General features: G+C 40.6%; 1 protein-coding gene across 1 annotated transcript; it reads left to right on the top strand.

Moving 5' to 3' along the window:
* Positions 1-18,368: 18,368 nt before the first annotated feature.
* Positions 18,369-19,580, top strand: LOC147625584 (mitogen-activated protein kinase kinase kinase 20-like). Its single transcript, XM_086817005.1, has one exon. The coding sequence runs from the start codon at positions 18,369-18,371 to the stop codon at positions 19,578-19,580; it is 1,212 nt and encodes a 403-aa protein (XP_086673131.1).
* The last annotated feature ends 242 nt before the right edge of the window (positions 19,581-19,822 follow it).

A 19,822-nucleotide genomic window follows, 5' to 3' on the forward strand; every position in this document is an offset into this window, starting at 1 on the left:
AATGCTGGAATGTGCTCGTTTAAGGCCATACCATTTCTCCATGCATTGTGAAGTTCCTCGCTGACCTTGGAAGCCTCTTCTTTGTTTTCAAAGAAGAGTTGCTCATTGTTTTGTGTTCTTGCTTGTATAGTGGTGTGATATACTTCTTGGTGTGCTCATTCAAGCTTTGCTTCCAATGGAAGAGGCATGATCTCTCCTGCACTAACATTTCATTCATTGTGTGCCCATTATTAAAGACAGGTCTGATTGTTAACCAATTTGCTTGAGTTTTGTTAACCATAAAGCCGTAAAAGTTAGCTTTTGGGAATCCATGTTTCTCCATAGTGTTGTTTATCGTATCCCAAAATAGAATTTGGCTTGTTGTATCCTTCTCTTTCATCTCACATGTAGTGATTATCATCATCATTTCAGCACTATTGATGTTAAAAATAAATAGACGATATTATAGTTGCCAATGAATTAATATTAACATCCACTCCAAAGTTAAAGGAAAAACGAATTAATATTAACATCTAATATCCACTCCAAAATTAAAGAAAAAATGTACCAACCTTGAGACATAAACATGAGCTCCCATGGTATTCTAGTCTGGGATTTTGTGGGTGTGATCAAACATGACCCAAGGATATTTTAGGTCCCATACATCTTTGAAGGAACATAATTGCATCAAAGCCACTTCCAACTAGTTGTAATTGTTTCTTGGTGTTGGACACTATTCTTTTAAACCTGCAATAGGGAAGTCAAAAACATTTCAATAGTGAGTAAAACCATAGGTTAGTAGAATACCTTTGCTCTTGGACAAGTGGCACCATTGCATCAAATGCACTAGCCAACTCCTTATCACCCACCATCTCAAAGTTCTTTACATGCAGAAGTCACTCTTTTGCAATTGTCATTTGGATCTTCTTGTGACCCGCACACCATGTTGCATGGACGATGACACGAAGGAGAGTCAGAAAAGTTTGGGCCCCTATATTGATGTCTAGGGTTTTGGTTATATGATCTAGGGTCTAGGAATTAGGTTACAGGGTTGGCTCTTCTAATGCTTATAAAGAGCCTCCTTGGGACCCCCCTCTCATTTTCCATTCCATTGCTTCTCTGAGCCCTCCTTGTCATGGAAACCATAAACGTTGAGAAGCTTGCATAATATTTGCTTGACCTACAGCTATCCATTCTAACTGAAGAGGAGGCTGCCTCCCTATCCTAGGAAGCACGCTTGGAGAGAGGGAGATTGTGTTCCCACATCCAGGATTTGCAAAACCTTGGCGGCCCCTGGCTATACTTCTTGGGTAAGTAATGTGTAAGAGCCTTAGAGCATCATTTGTTTTATGGTGTAAATTTTTTATGATTGAAAAACTTGTTTTATAGGTTTACAGTGTAAACCAAAGTGCATTCCACCACGTCACAGGTAGTAGATCCCCCAGTGACCCCACAGTGCCGCAAGAAGATCAAGCCTTGGCCTTGCGCTATGCCACAAACATTGCACAACACCGGGAAGCTATGGTGCATATCATTGTCCAAGCACTAGAGTCCCCTGTTGTTTCTAAGCTTGCTCCGAATGATCTATTTCCCTAGTTAGGATCTTGTAAGGGATGGAATTTTGATGTCAATATTTGGCTTGTAATACTCACTTCTACCCTCTATGTAACACGATACCAATAAATGATAATAAAAAAATTTGCCATATATGGATTCAAGTGTCATTTTGCCACAATTTTTGTTTTTAGTTTTTCCTCAGGAGGTTCACTCTATGGAAACTCTCTATATCACGTGCGTTCAAGGCCTAATTTAAAAACCCCTTATTTGTAAAATTTTCATGAATAAAACACACCCTTTTTCTATTCAATCTACAAATACCGCCTTTAAATGGTACCCTTTTGTATGTAAAAAAATGTGTAAAAAAAGGATTTTTAAAATCCCTTCTATTGAACCCATGTGCTACACTTACATATTTATGAGTGAACTCGCAAGAATTTTTCCAACTGTCATTTAATGTCAAAATTGTGGATTATCAAGCAAGGGAGATTGCCAAGTATTGTAAAATTAGGTTTTTGGACAAAAAACAATGTCCAAAAGGGTGCAAAAATGCCTTGCGCGAGATGCTCGGACTGGGAATTTTTGCACCCTTCTAGCTTGTGTGAAACGCCTCCTAAAATTAGGGTTTCTTGCAATGATGAAGTTTTTTTGAGATTTTCTTCTTTGGTCCATTTCATACATTCGAGAATATACATCCTCTTTAGGCTATTCATACATTCAAGGCCATGGTGCGCACTAAGCAGATTGTGAAGAAAGTCATAGAAAAGGAGATGAGAAAAAAAACTGCCAAGTACCTCTCGCGAAGGAATTTAATGCCTCCATCATTAAAAAGAAAAGGAGTATGCTTGTGAAGAAAGTCATAGAAAAGGAGATGAGAAAAAAAACTGCCAAGTACCTCGCGAAGGAATTTAATGCCTCCATCATTAAAAAGAAAAGGAGTATGCTTGTGGATTATGATGACACCGATATAGCAACATCGACACCATGCAAAGGAGTGACTCCAATTCGAAGACGACTGAGTCGGAGAACGATAGGCTGTTGGTGGGGGAGCCCACATGGGGTAGCATGGAAATTCTAGCACACCCGGTAGTAGCCTTGAAGACTCTTTGCCCAAAGCTTGTGCCCCTCCTAGACAGCCAGAGGCCACTGAGACTCCCAAAGAGCCCAAACGACCTCCGCAACACCGCCGCCATAAAAAGAGCAAGTTTCTCAAGCCCCCCGCATGTATGGCATAAGCCCCCCAAGCTCTTCTATGTGGTCCACAATGCAAAATGCACTCCGGCTTCTTTAGAGTATTCCAAGAGATACGTACCATTACCAGAAGTCGACGGAGCTGCTAATCCAGAGGACTCCATTTTCACGCACATGTAAGGAAATTCTATGGGATTACAAGAGGAATGTCGCATGAATTCCATTGCCCTCATTGCGGAAGGCAGCGGAGCCCTACCGGGTCACTCTTTTTGAAGACACTAACCTCTCTATAATTCATGCTAAGCGAGTGACCATCATAACAAAGGACATGCAGGTAGCGCGACGAATTCGAGGAGAAAAAGGGTCACAAAAATAGATCGTGTGACTTTTAATGTAATTGGCCTATCAAGTACAAATGTGTGACTTTTAATGTAATTGGCCTATCAAGTACAAATGTAATATTTTTGCAATTGTCAATGCAAGATAATTTTTTATCTTTGTTTCATAGTCTACGATTGAGTGTTTGATGCGATGAATGCTATACTCAGTCTATGAATTTAGGGTATGGTCAGTCTAAGTTTATGCTATGCTCGATTGATAAATTTACGCGATTCTCCGTCTATGATTCCACTACATGCTTTTAAATGGAAGAACAATGCATGCAGAAGATGGGCTAGAAAGGTGTGAAAAAGGCCTATGCGGAAGGCTCGTACAGGGCATTTTCACACCCCCAATGGGCCCTTTGGGTTTTGATGTTTTGTATAATGTTTGTGGATTTTTTTGTGCAAATTGTCCTCACCCATTTTCCATACATCTAAAGAAGAAAGCAATTGTTTCTTCAGTTATATCTTATAATTTGAGTTCAAGCTTTTCAAATACATTTATTTTGTGCTCCATACCTTTGTAACAGTAGTGCATGCAATCGTGATATTTCTTACACTCTAATCATCTATAGGCCAAATGACCTTGAACACGAAGTTGTATCAAAAAACACTAATACATCCATGCAAGAATTAAATAACTCAAAATCTCATGTCAATTCAATTCATATTCCCACCTCAAAGTAATCGTACCATTAAATTTGTGAAAAGCCTTCTCTCTTTATCGACACCTAAAGCCATCCATGTGGAAAGAAGACATGCCCACATGATGTGCCAGAAGGGTGCGAAAAATGCATGTGCGAGAGGCCCGCATAGGGAATTTTGGCACCCCTCTGACCCTTTTTATGTTTGGTGCAATTCAAACACACGTAGAAGCTCACAGAGAACATAAAAAGACAAATCATATACAAACTCCACAAAAGATGAATTACAATTTGAAAGAGGCCATTTATATAGATTGCAATACAGTTCGACAACGATTCACAGAGATTGCAACAAAACAATTTGAAAGATAACACTTTACATATAAGATGGTGGGATTCATCCTACGAGGGCTGTCCAACGCTTTTTAGCTATGGGTAGCTCTTCTGTTAAGAGGCTTCTACTGTGTCCTTGGCCTAGTTTTGGCCTACGGATTGTACAATTCCTATTTGGGCCAACACCTTACCTCTATAGTTGGTGCCAAATGCAGTCATTTACAAGAGACTTCTGAACTAATATCGCATAGCTAATTGACTGGCCTAAAGTGGCCACCACGCATAGTTGCTTTGACAATGCTTTCAATGCAAAAAGTGGGAAAGTGGCAGAGGGAGTGAAGTCCTTACGGATTATAACAAAATCATCCACATGGATAAGGGGAATATAATGGTTTAGGCCTGGGTACTACACGTCCCCCCACATTGCTTGGACCAGGTGCTGTTGACCTCCACCACAGCTTCCTGCATTTTATCTTCATCTTTTTAGCCTTTGCATTCCAAATCATTCCTGGACCTGGTCTCATCCAAATCTGCCCTTTTTGGGCTCCCAGTAATAGCACGACCATAAGTTGGAGATTTTTCTGGGCAATCTAAAACTCCTCCTCAGTTACAAGAGCTTGTTTCATGCTCTTCGCTACCTCTAGCGTGATCGCCACTATGTCCTTCATGGAATTTGTCAATGGCAGGAGGTTATCCTCAAGGTTTCCTATACCCAAATCATCTATAGGGAATTCTCACCTCACTTTGATCATGCTAAGGCACTCATCCATGCGAATCCCACAATATTTTTCGATGTCATGCAAAAAGAGAAAGAGCTCCCCCCGAACCACCACTAGACATAAAGTTTCAATTTCTATTTATGGAATGGGGGGCAGAGTCATCTTTGTCTTCAACCGCCCTGCCGCCACCACTAGCATTGGCTTTGAAGTGGTGAGGGTTCTCGGCCAACCCCAGCACACCCTCGGTGAAGTCTTTTTGGACAAGCACTAATTCACTAGGACCGGCAGCGACTACCCTATCTTGCTCACCCTTCTCTGTGACAAAGCCCCCAAGGCATAGCTGGGGAAGCTCAACCTCACTTTTCTCCTCTCCTTGAAAAATGTGGAAGACAAAATTACAAGATCTTTCGGCCTTCAGCTTCTCTCGTTCTGGATCAGGCTTCTTCTCAGAAGACTTCTCCGGTGAAGCCTTCCCTTTGCCCTTGTTGGTATTACGGCCTTTCGACCGTTGGCCAGTTAAGGCCTCCGAACCTCCGCCGTGAGGAGGGTTCGTGAAATGTTCCTCCTGGTCCAAGACCATTGGCACAAGCTCCTCCCAAGTAATGGTGCTGAGCCTGCCACACTCGTGATCAGAATAGAAAGCAGAATACTGACCAGGCAAGTGGGAAAGTAACATGATGGCCATATCTTCGGATGAGATCTCTTTCCCAGCTTGAAGGACTTCCTGCTGAAGGGCCTGCAGCTTGGTAATGTGTTCTCGCATCGTCAAGGACTTTGCAGGGTTCATAACCCGCATCTGCACTTCCAAGGATATCCGCTTCATGGGTGACACCCTGTTGTACAAAGAAGCCAAGTTCTCCCATATGCCTCTCGCCAGTGTCAGGTGCTTCACATGGTTGATCACCTGTGGTGTGCAATTGAGGAAAATAAACGACCGGACCTTGGCGTTGACACGGTCCCACATGTGTGCCTGTGCCTCTCAGTCCTTCCTCGTCGATAATAACTCCCCTTCCTTAGCTTCCGACCGTGGCACCCCTATGATAATAAAATCAGTAAGGTCATATGACTCCAGAACTGACTCCATCATGACCATCCAGATGCCGTAATTGGACCCGTCCAACTGACGATCCACTGGGAACGTGGGGAGAGTCAGAATCTTCACGTGCTTCTCAGCCATCTCTAGTAAATTTGCCATCGCGGAGAGTAACCTGAAAGGCTGGGTGGGTGGGAAAAAAAAATCTAAAAATCTGCAAGTGGCTGTCCAGCACCTTTGCTCGCCTTCCTCTTGCACCTCCTCTTCCCGTTCAGCCCGAAACAGTCCACCAATCAGTAGCCTGTTGCTCCCCCTCTTGCTCAGAAAAATGCCCAAGATCTTTTAGAGCCTAGGGCTCTAATACCATGTCAGAATATGCAGCAGAAATGACAACCAAACTTGGGTAGACAAGAGCAAGTAGACTGCAGAAAATAATCAGCACAAGAAACACAGAGAGATAGGTGTGTAAACTCTTCTCTATACACAAGATCCCGAAAAATTGAATGAGAAAGTGGTGGGGGCTGAGGGGCAATATATACAACTCCATGAGGGCAGTCGGCCAGCTGCAGAGAGTGCCCACGACTGGAGAAAAGACCCATGACTGCATAAATGCAGTCGGCCAGCAATCCTGATGCCACGCTTGATCAAAACAAGTCGGCCAGTAGCCCTGAAGCCCACGACTGATGTAGATCCAGTCGGCCAGCAATAGGGTGCTCCTGGCAGCCCTCTCACCACTAGGAAAAAATGGGAAAAATAGGGAAAAAATACAGGGAGTGTGGAAAAATGATATACGGGCGGGCACACCCACAACAGAGGCCCTGTTGTATACAAATAGACAGGAGATGACTTCTAACATGATCATCTAGCAAAGGTTTCACACTAATATTCTTGTTGTTCACTTTGATTTCGTGAATCCATAAACCCCAACATAAAAAATTCAAACCTATTGAAAATTTGCCACTTTCTTCATTGTTATAGAGTGAAGGAGAATCACCATGAGCTGATCTTTCGAACTTTGTAGAAACCACAAACTTGCTGAGAGATGTTTGCATTGGATCTTGCTCCTTCCCCTTTCGACATCCACGTAAGCCACTTAGAACTGGCTTGGATGTTTGCAACTCCTCCTTCATGATTGCCTTTGTGTGCAAGATTGACTTTGAGTGCTCTGTGAGAATGGTACACAGATCTGACCTTGGAGGACACAAACGCAGCCATGTGTCATCATATACACCTCATGCGAACAAAGCTTTTATCTTTAAAATCATGTAGTGTGGCTGCAACAACGACTTCAAAGTCCCAACCTACATGCAAATACAACACATAACAAAGTCAAACAAGTTACAAAATCGACTTTCCAAAACCATTCTATCTTTCAAACATTTAACTTTATGAAGGTTGAACAATACCTTCATTGGTCTCCATCAAAAAGCGTAGAGTCTCTATTGAAGCCTCTATTTCTTTCCTATCATCTTGTTCTTCATCAGCCTACACACGTTGCATCGACTCCTTTCCAAGCCCTCGAAATGCCATATAATTTTTTTCATGTCTTTTGCTCTCCAAGATATGGGTTCTCATAAAGTTAGCAAGATAATTATATGCAGCATACTTCCCTTCTATTGAACCTATGCCATACAAAGAGTTGCACTCATGACACCATATTCGAACTAGAGCTTTCCCATTGACATCTTCACTATGTAATTCAAACCTATCATCCCTTTCAACCTTCATCTGTTTCAGCTTTAGTTTTGTTCTAATACATTCTTGTTCCCATTGCTCAAGAACACTTGCACTTAACAATTTGCTTGTAAGCTTGGAAGTGGAGCCACTCAAAGTGTCACCTTTCTTGTTATCAATCTGATTTGAGCATTGTCGCTTACTTGGAGAAGGAAGTTCATGCATGCTATTGGCACTCCTCTTAATGCGTACTTGAACCTTATTGTTGAGTGTCCATCGCTCTTCTTGTCGTTTCTTTATAATATAATTTTCCTCTATGAAGACGAAGGATCCAATCACAAGCTCATCGCCCTCTATCTGCTCACAAACCAAAGCAAAGGTGGGCTCGTCTTTATCGTTCTTTAGCCTCACAAGGCCTAAATCATCCTCATTATCATCATTGATCACTTGAATCTTATAAAAAGATCCCATCTAGCCTGCGACACAAAGTATGTTTTTAAGCTATGATTGTGGCATGCAACATCAACCTCACATAAAAAATAGATTGTGGCATGCAATATCAGCAATATCAACAAAGTATATCAGCAATACATTTTCAAAAAATAGAAAACAGGAGCAGGGCCAAAGAAGTTGAACAGAAGAGGAAGAAGGAACCAGAGAGGAGGGAGTAACTGAAGGGAGAAGCCATCGGAGGAGGAAACGGCAAGTGAGAGGCCAGTCACCAAAATTCCGTCGGCTCAGTCGAGAGGAGAGGGAGAGAGAAGCTCAACCTCAACCACAACTCAAACCAGGTTGCGAAAGAGGAAGGCTGTGTGTTTTGAATGCGCACCTATAAAGAGAAACAAGGGAAACATGAATCGTGTGTAGTAAAAGCAAATTCAAATATTATCAAATGTCTTTTCATTTCAGAATCATCACATTGCAGCCCAAATAAAAATCAAATTTTATATCCAGGAAAAAATCTTCCCAAGATTTGAACCTGGATCCATTGTGTGGAAAGTTATGCTCTTGCAGCTTAAACCACTACACCTATACCTTTCTTATCTTTACAACCTTGGGTCAAATTTATCAATAAAAAAGTACCTTCTGTAAATACATACATATGCTCTGAGATAAATCCTTCTGTGAATAAATATCTGTAAGTCAAAATTTTTTTAATTCCTTCTGTTGAACGCACGTGATATTCATTTTTTATGCTAAGTGACCCCCCCCGAATGCATTGCAAAGTGGAAGATTCTACCTGGGATCATATACTGAATAGGACATTGTTGCCCATCCATCAATTCTATGAGTTTGGTCCAAATAAACCCATTCTACACACATAAATCTCCTTGTTTTGTTTGGCACATGCGATTAACCAAGTCAACACCTGATCTCGGGCCATTAGTGGACATTTTAAAAAGAAAACATTTTTCATCCGGTCCTCCCTTGCCCCGAAAGCGACTGCCATGGAAGAAAGGAAACATGCACTTCTTTTTTAATTGCAATATAGTATCATATCCATCTCCAATCACTATGGCCTACAACCTCTTCTCACATGCTACAATTGTTTTAAACCTGCATATAAATAAGTCACTTAAATTAGGTAAAACTACACCATACATGGATTACAATGCTAGTACTATATTACCACTAGTAGCACATCTTTGATTTTGCACAAGAGGAATTATTTCTTCTAAGATGTTTCTCATTTCTGTCTCCCCCATTTCACCATTTTCTTTGCCTACTATTGCATCAACAAGCAATTGTCTAGCAACAATCATTTGTACTCTTCTTGGACCATTGTTCCTGTCCACTTGCAACACTAATGAAACCAATTTTCTTATTCTCTCTATTGTAGCCCTGGAGGTTCCAAACTATACCTCATGTGAATGGTCACCGATGTGCACCATCAATCATGTCATTCTCGAGTCCATTGGAAAAATGTAATACACCATGGAACTGCAAGGCTCTTTACAAAAGATAAAATTTTTACAATAATGACATGTAATGCTATTCCTCTCATCCTCACAGAGTAGGCCTTTGCTAACTTGTTTATCCAAAAATCCATGGAAGTAAGAATCATTAGACTTTTTATTGTTAGTGTGTGAAATAAGGACATGTGATCCTATGACACTCTAGTGAACCCAAGTAATTACTTAGACATATAGTACAATCTACTGACATATTAGTTCTATGTGGTCTTGTCCACAAATGACCGGTGTCAAATTTTTTCTCCATTTCTTTCATTCTCGTGAACTCATTATAGGTTGGAGGCAATTCAAATGTTATATTTCCATTGTAAGAAGGTGGAAGCTCTTTCACTTGCTTAATATTTTCAGAATTCTGTATCATACTCTTTAAGCGAGCACCTCTTGGGTTATCCAAAATCCATGACAGAACTGACTTACGTAACTTTTTTTGCTTCTCCTCTTCACTAGATTCAAAAGCATGTTTGGTACTTTCTGTTGAAGGTCCTTCAAGATCAATTCCATCATTCAATAGTCCTCCTTTTGAGTGACCCTACAAATAATCATTGATGGCTTGATGATTCTTGCTACAACCATCATTGGTATCGCTATATGAAACATACAAAGAAGTCATGCAATGCACCATAACATACTTAGTTGACAATGAGGAGTCGAACATAAAGTGCTCATGCCCCTCAACATCCCACTGAGAAGGGTTTCCACATCCATACACTCTTGACCAACTTGAATAACTGCCTTCAGAGAAATAAACTTGTGAGATGGAGGCAGAAGGCTCTGCATGAAAAAATGGCTAATCGGAAGAAGTTTGTTGTCCCGCAAATGAACTTGCTTAACCAAAGTTTCATTTCCTATCCTCCATGTTATTGAAAGCTTCTGTGAGAGCGCCATAGCACTCCCACCAGCAGAGATACAAACCACTCAAAGAGCACCACTCAAAGAACTAAGAAGAGGGGGTGGATGGTGGGCTGACAACCCTCCACAATTAATAAACCTACAATAGTAGTTTGAGGACCCCCAAATTCTCAAAAGCTATGGCTATGAGGGTGGCCTTTAAGCGATGTCATTTCGCTTATAACTTTGCATAGAGAATGTTAGTCTCAAAATTATTCCCAAGATCTGGCAAATGTAAGATATATTCTTCACATAACTACAATAAATGCTTTCATTTATTCTCCACATATGCTACTTTATACCACATGACATCCTTCTTTAAAAGTTAGAGTGATCTACATGGTTTAAATATCATAAATATATATGTACATATATAATATACTATAAATACATATATTATATATCTAAAAATTTTTTTATGTGTGTGTGTGTGTGTGTGTGTGAGTGTGTGTGTGTGTGTATAGTAAGGTGAATATATACCTATATACCTAATATATATACATGTATACTATTTGTATATGTGTGTATATATATATATATGTGTGTGTGTGTGTGTGTGTGTGTGTGTGTGTGTATATATATATATATATATATATATACACTGTATAAAGTATATAGTATATATATATATATATATACAGTATATATATAGTATACATATATATATACACACACACACACACACCATACACTATATATACTATATAATATACTATACTATAAATACTATACATTATAATGACTATGTCTTATATACTACATATATGAGTATACCATATACATATTTATATAAGTATTATATATATAAATACTATGTCCAATATACCATATAATATATATAAATACTAAATACTATATATCTATAAATATAAATACTATATCCTATATAAATACTAAATACTATATCGGATATAAATACTATATCCTATATATAAAATAAAACTACTGAAAACTATGTCTAATATACCATATACTATATATAAATACTAAAAACTATATATCTAAAAAATCCAAATACTATATCCTATATAGATACCAAATACTATATATCTAATAATATAACTACTATATACTAAATACTAAATACTATATCCTATATATAAAATATAACTACTTAATACTATAAATTCTATATATAACCCCTATATCCTATATATAAAATATTATATCTAATAAATATAAATAGTATATACAATAAATACTATATGCAATATACTAAATATAAAATACTATATATCAATATGTATACTATAATTTTCCAATTCAAAACCCTATCTTTTTCCTCCTCCTCCTTCCCTTCGTCTTCATTAGCTGCCTCCCTTCTCCTTCATTTGGCGCAATTGCTATTCAGCTCATCCAACCTGCTCAGCTCGTACTCCAGCTTGCTCAGCTCGTACTCCAGCTTGCCCTGTCACGCTCCAGGTACCTGCACTAAGCAAATCTCCCAACCATTAGCCATAATGGCTAATGGCTAGGACATTGTTTTGTTTTTTTTGTGATGTGCAATATTCGTTTTGTTTTTTAATCCTAAATTCAAAATAAAAATTTAGATAATTTTTTTTTCATACTACATAAACGAATATATGGATATATGGAAAAAGGATAAAGATAAAAGCATAAAGAAAATAAAATCTATATGGAAAAAACATAAAGATAAAAACATAGTTTTTTTGTGAGTGTTTTTTAAATGGTTTTTAAGTGATTTGGCTTCTCTTTGCTATGGCCATTGGCCATACTCTATGGCCACAATGGCCATAGAGTGTGGCTAATGGATGTGAGATTTTGTTTTTGGGATATGGAATATTTAATTAGTTTTTGGAGATATATATATTTTTCAGATGACATAAATAAATATTGTTGCAATTACAAATTGTTTATCCAAAAATATTTGGATATATTCATTTTTTCATATTACATAAAGAAATATTTGGATATATGGATAAAAAGATAAAGATAAAAGCATAAAGAAAATACAATCTATATGGATAAAAGGACATTTTGGAGGTCATTTGTAGGGCCTTGTAAGAAAATCATCGATTCTTATTTCCTCTCTCTAGAAAAAATCTTGAAATGTTAAAATAAAGAGAACGTAAAAGTCATAAAAGTGTAGTCTTTGATCCAAAGAGGTAAATCTTCTCCTAGGCGGCCGTCATAAAGTTCGTTGGAACCTTCTTTTAAATGATACAGTCGAAACTGCAAGAATAAAGTTAGTTCAGGAGGATGTTATTGCACGGAAGACAGTTTGGAGAGGGAATGAGAACCTTCATCTCCAATTTCAAAAGACAAATGCAAGCCTTCTCTCACCATAGCGTGTCATATTCTTTCACTCTGCCTCATATGGTATACTTACTCATTTCTAGAACACTTCAATGGAGAACAACCATGTATACACTCATTCTATTGAAGAATATAATCATGAAAGCATTAAGAGAAAGTACCATCTGCACATTGATCTAGATAGTGAGTATGTGCCCATTCAAAAATGCAGAAGTGGTCAACTATTGTTCTCATTAGATGTCAAAGATCATATGAGGTTGTCGAGAAAGCAACACATAGACCTTTTGTGTGATGGCTCCATCTATCCTATTGACCTCCATACTGCTTCACATCCTCCCTTTTCAAATCCCACAACTCTCTTGCATTTTGCAGGTGACGGCGCCAAAGGCTTACTAGGATATTGCAAGTCAATTTCTTTCATGCAAGAAAGAGAGAGGCATTATTCACAACATTTAGCAACTGAGCTTCTTGGCTTGTCTGGTGAATGCAAGACACATAAAGTTAGATTGGAAGAACAAGAGTGTTAAATCAACAAACTAAGAAGTGACCTCCGCAAATATAGAGAAAAAGACACTAGCATTGGACCACGCATATACGAAGAAGAAAGCTCAAAAACGTCGAGAACTTGAGGCTCGATTCTGGAGGCCTGAAGAAGAGAATCCAAGCCATAAGGCAAGATTGCACTCAATGCATTCCCATTCACATGTCTTTTATGTTAGCAGTTAATATTATTTTATGTTTTGGACTGTTTTGTAATTTACATGTTCTCTATGTTAGTAATAAGTAGTGGTGTATTTGTAGGAATGTCATACATGCTGATAAAGAGAATATCAATCCCAATCTTAATCCAACAAAGCAACTAAAACCATTCGTGACATCAAGAATGGCAAGAGAAATGATAAAAGAGAAGAAGTTCAAGGTGGTTCAATGAGATATAGTGGATGAATTTGTAACCAACAATATAATTTCGGCTGCTGTGCAGATATCCAATGTGCCATGGATTCAAGTGGAGTCAGTCGTAAGGGTTATAGGGCAATCAAGAAGTCCATGTTATCACTCCTTGAGGCCAAAGGCATTAAAGCAAATCTACTTCTAACACCTACAAAAGTTTTAAGGCATAGGGAGGAAAGGAATTAAACACAGAACAGCTTCACTATGTTGGTCACTCATACCACATTGTAGGAGAGTTTAAGACAGAAGGTGCCAGCATATTCTACAATGAACAAAACAATATATTCATGGACTTGGAGCTCTTGCAAAAGAGAATGGTGGAGTTCTATGATATTAAATTTGAGGAGACAGGAGGTGTACTTCAATTTGTCATCAAGGTTGATGAGTGCGAGATTATCAAGGAGAAAAAGATGGAAAGGGTCACAATAACACTTATGAATAGGGCTCTTTCTAATTGCAGTAGGGATGATCTAAAGTATTTTAGCGTGTAGTCCGAGATAAATATTTGGTGGCTAGGTTCATTTGAGGTCAAGAAAGAGGACCATGAATACTTGTTTTGGGTATTTCATCATACACATATTCCCAATCTCATCAAAGAATAGATGAATGCAACTAGGATTCTCCATGTAGAGAAAAGGAGGGACTCTCAAGTTCAATGGCATCTTGCAGGTGACTTGAAGACTCTCAAGTGCTTATTTAATTATAGCAAAGGGGTCAATGTAAAGTCTCCATGCCTTTATTGCATGGACTCCACAAGGGTGATGGACTCTAAGTGGTGGGGACTTGAAGATTCTCAAGTGCTTATTTAATTATAGCAAAGGGGTCAATGTAAAGTCTCCATGCCTTTATTGCATGGACTCCGCAAGGGTGATGGACTCTAAGTGGTGGGGACGACCTGCCGAATAGACAAAGTTTGGATGAGAACTTTCAACCAGTGTTTGAGATTCCTCTTTATGTGCATATATACACGCTTTATGCTTTGTGTCCTATCTGGTATATCTCTAGATTGGCTTTGCTTGGAAGTCAAGAATGTAGCAGAGAGAAAAGAAGCCATCAATGAATTGGAGAAGGTGCTATGTGAAATTGGACTACACGGAGGTAATGCCCAGATTCTGAAGGACACGAAAAAGTCTTCTAATGAAAAGGAAGTTCCAATGAAGCCCTATATTGGAGGTGTTAGGCAAGAGTATTTCTTTCCAAGCCAATGAATAATCAGCAACACAAACCTACAAAGTTAGGAAAGCAATATACAACAACCTATACAAACAGAATCAAATACCAACAGTGGAAAAAGCTTCATAATGCAGTGAAAGACCATGAAGGTGCTTCGAGGAATGTCAAAGCAGATGTTTGGCGTTCAATTGATACTCTGTTCCAGAAGTGTGAGAAAGTCAACTACTCCTAGCAAGATAAAAAGATCTTTTAAGACAACTTACAAGCATTCAAAAAAGCATTTAGAGCTGCTTGAACTGACACCAACATTACACACTACATGTTATGTTTCTAGCTTACTCTTATTTCCTAGCCCTCGATACAACTTACATTGTATGTTTGCTTATGTAGCATATTCTCTACAACCATATGCCTTACTTTATCAACAAGTATGGAGATCCTAGCATTTGGAGCACACAAGGGCTTGAGAAATCACACTATATGGCTCGAAATGCATATTTCAGGCACACACAACATGGTGGTGGAAAAAGTAAGGCAAATAGCCTACAAGAAGTGTTGCAATGGTTCTATAGAAGGATACTGCAACAACTACGCAAAAAAGAAACCTTGAGGTCATCCAAACTGATACATACACTCAGAGATATGGAAAGGAAGAGATTGAAGCATTGTGAAGTATTTAAAAACTCAGATGCCATACAAGCACAAAATAAATGGAGAGAACAAAAGATTGTTGTTAATCATCGTTGGACAGATAGATGTAACACATAAGTCTTTTACAATGTAGCTTGTCATTCTAATGACTTTTGTAATTCCTGTGGTTCTGGCTTTTGTTTATACCTTAGCAAACGGTGTTTGCCATAATCTTCTAGTTCCTGTGGGTTTTCTATGCCCAGATAGGTATGAAAGTAACTCCCTTCGGGTGCTGGCATAACCAGGGTAGCATCCAAAAATTTCTAAGGCATTGGACTTCTCTATCAAAATAATCTTCTCATAACTTTTAGGCATAATCGTTCCACCTAGAAATAGGAAAAATGTCTTGAATAAAAAATTTGCAACTCTCCCTTCCTGGTTCATGGCATTGTGGTAGATTATCATCTTTGCCTTAGACAATTTGGATAGGTAGTGAGAGAGAACTGCATCTCAGCCACAATACTCCCTTTTATGCCACTACAAGAATTTGGCATTGACTTCAAATGTGCTCTGCAAAACAAAATAAAAAAGAAAACATAAATCTACATATCACTTCTTCACACACACACACACACACACACACTCACATAGACAGAAAGAAGAAAGATATATTAACGTCTCCTAAATGCCGAAATGGGCCATGAGAGAGAGAGAGAGAGAGAGAGAGAGAGAGAGAGAGAGAGAGAGAGAGAGAGAGAGAGAGAGAGAGAGAACCTCAATCTCATCTGTCACAAACAATTGATCTTGCCAAAGATTAATAGAACTTTTGCTATCTTCTCCTACTCTGTTCATCCACTCCTTTGTAGAGTCATTCAACCTATCATATCCATATTTGGACTGAAGCTCCATGAAGGTCCTATCGTCTGGCACAAAGCCATCATCTTTGAACTTATGTGCTTTGCCCAAACATATGCTGAGACACTCTTTACTATTGTAATTTTCCTCCAACACTAAGACATCACTGTCATCTTCTGAGACAAAACCACTGCTCTCTTCCTCAAATTTGGCAATAGCACATAGAGCAAAATCTTCCCTAAGACTAAAAACAACAAAAATCTTCCCTAAGACTAAAAACAACAAAAAACCCTTCATATCACCTTATAGAGCTTGAAAAAAAAACAAAGTCCACAAGCTTGGCAAAGGGGATATTGGCCAGTGCTTCCTCTCATGTTTGGCATGTTTTGTCTTCCACATTTCTGAAGGAGAGGTTGAACTCCCCCAGCTACGCCTTCAGGGATTTGTCCAAGAGAAGGGTGAGCAAGATAGGGTAGCTGCCGCTCGTCCAAAAGACTTCCCGTGGGTGCACTGGGGTTGGCTGAGAACCCTCACTGCTTCCAGGTAGGGCGGTTGAAGATGAACATGACTCTGATATCCCATTCAAGAAATAGAAATCAAAACTTTATGTCCAGTGGTGTTTGGGGGGGAGCTCTTTCTCTTTTTGCACGACATCGCAAAATCTTATGGGATTCGCATGGATGAGTGCCTTAGCACGCTCAAAGTGAAATGCGAATTCCCTATAGATGATTTGGGCACAGACAACCTTGACGATAACCTCTTGCCAATGACAGATTCCATGGAGGACATAGTAGGACTCAACATGCTTTTGGAGCTAGCTATGTTCAAAGACATAATTTCGATTGTTATTTCGACGCTTGTTTCCACGCATATTTCAACAGGTATTTCCACGCCTTTTTCCACCCGTATTTTGATGTCTATTTCGACGCACATATCGATGACGCGACTAGGCGTGGAACTAAGCATCAAAAAACAATGATTCTCTTGCACAGAGAGAGAGAGAGAGCGAGAGAGAGAGAGAGAGAGAGAGAGAGAGAGAGAGAGAGAGAGAGAGAGAGAGAGAGAGGAGAGAGAGAGAGAGAGAGAGAGGGCTCACCACGAGGGTCCAGCAGGTTGAGGAGGAGAACAATGATGCTTACAACCTTGCGCAGCTTGAGGAGCATGAGGACGACGATGCTCGAATGAGGAGGAGGACGATGATGCTCACCAGCTTGCCACATGCCTTCATGAATTCGAGAATGCACGCTTGCATAGGTTGGCTGCATGCAGATTGTGAGCTCTGGAACGTGCGACAACAGGAGGTAGCTCTGAAACATGTGACAGGAGGTGGCTTTGCAACTTGCAATGACCGACGGTGCAGACTCGGTGCGGCGACATGTGGAAGGTGGAAAGAAACCAAGAGAGGCTCCAAACGCTGACGATCCATGGCTCTGGAATGCAAGCCGCTTTATCTTATATATAGATTCCCTAGTCTATTTGCAATACTCTAATAGAGTTCATATTTATAAAAGTTAACAACTGGATTGTTTGGAAAAAATACAATCCAAAGATTATGGTTGTGCTCTAACTCTCTCCGAATGGGCTTGGACTTCATTACAGCCATGCTTTCTCGTTTAGGCACCAAGATACTTCCGATCCTCTAACTCTCTCTGAATGGGCTTGACCTCGATTACAATGAGGTACATGGGGTGCGATCCTCAGGCGGGCATTGTGATGAGAGAGAGATGCCAAAGTTTTTGTTAAAAAAAAAACTAAGGGTTGCAACCTTTCTGTTACTAAATGTATCACTTAAAAGAAAAAGTGACTCAACAAACCATCACAATTAATCTAACGAATTACCATTTTCTACAAACTTTGAGTCCTTATTTACCTTAATTCAATGTTTGCCAAGCTTTAAGGTCTCGTCCAGCCCTTAGTTTTGAAGGGCAATAGATATTTCATTTGAAGGGTGAAAATAATTGAACTCGCATTTTTCCCTTACAATGCCTTTGTTTTGACGCGTTGCGTCGGGGCCCTTCCAGGCGAAAAGCAGTATCCACGCGGTGAAAAGCAGCGACGCGGCGGCGCGGGCTTTTTAGCCGCCAGAAACGCAAACATGAATTCATATGACTATGGCTCCTGCCTCTGCCCCCACAACCATGATCCGCCATTGGCTTCGCACCGCCACCCTGTTGGGTTCTGGCGCTTTCGGTCATGTCTCCCTCGCCATCAATCTCGACAACAGCACCCTTTTCGCCGTCAAGTGCACCACGTCCATCATCTCCTCCTCCTCTCTTTCAGCGGCAGCAGCTAACTGCCCCCAGTTTCGGGCCATGGAGAAGGAGCTACAAATCCTGCAGAGCCTCGACTCCCCCACCGTTCTCCGCTGCTTCGGCTCAGACTACTCTACGGAGAAGAACGGGTCCGTCTCCCGCAACCTCTTCCTCGAATACATGGACGGAGGCAGCCTCGCCGACCTCATCAAGAAATCTGGCAACAGATTGGGCGAGCAGCAGGTCCGACACTACACCCGCTGCATCCTGGAAGGGCTGAGCTACTTGCATGACAACGGCGTCGTCCACTGCGACATCAAGGCGGAGAACATCCTGCTGGGATCGTCGGGAACCGTGAAAATTGGGGATTTCGGGTGTGCGCAGAGGACAGCCGAGGAGGCGCCTGGCGGAGCGGGTACTGCATTGAGAGGAACGCCCATGTGGATGGCCCCTGAGGTTGTGCGACGGGTGGAGCAGGGGCCCGCTTGTGATATTTGGTCCTTAGGGTGCACGGTGGTGCAGATGCTGCAAGGACGGCCTCCGTGGGGCCACCTGACGGACGTAGCAGCAGTGCTTTACAAGGTTGGCTGCAGGAGGGAGGAGCCACCCCTACCAGAGTGTCTCTCTGCAGAGGCCAGGGATTTCTTGCATCAATGTCTGCAAAGGGATCCTGGAGCTCGCTCCACAGCTGCCCAGCTTCTCCAGCACCCCTTTGTTTGCTGCAACCTAAACATTAAGCAGCCTATGGCGGACAAGTGCCATGGTCATGAAGTACGCATACCCAGCTCTCCTAAGAGTGTCCTGGGTTGGGTGCAGGAAGAAGAACACTCTACGACGGAGCATGATTCCGTCCTGGAGCATGAGCCCCTACAGAAGCGCTTGCAGGCTATACTGGTGCAGCGGCGATCAACTCATCCGGCTAGTCCTAATTGTTCTGCACCAACATCGAGGCCCGGCCAGGACAATATCAAGCGGAGTATACCAGACGCAGATGGATCGTCCAACATGAGACTACTAGGGCCGGAGGACTCTGTTGTGCCCTGGTCCATGAAGAAAAGAAAGCGTGTGTGAGGCAAAATTAACGGGTGTTCCTCTCTTCTTGTCAAGCTCGGGCTCTCGAACAAGCTTATCCGCACAAATTCATGTGATTAGGTCAAGTGACGTACTCAAGCCGATCCTGACGCATGTGATTAGGTCAACAGACGTACTCAAGGCGATCAGCCCAAATTCATGTGATTAGGTGTGAAAAGGGAAGATCCCGGCCTCTCATGCTGCACATGGAGCGATCGAGACGCGGTTGTCCATCATGGACG

Source organism: Cibotium barometz, chromosome 23, assembly GCF_041138505.1.
Source record: "Cibotium barometz isolate CiBa-2024 chromosome 23, ASM4113850v1, whole genome shotgun sequence".
NCBI classification, from domain to species: Eukaryota; Viridiplantae; Streptophyta; class Polypodiopsida; order Cyatheales; family Cibotiaceae; genus Cibotium; species Cibotium barometz.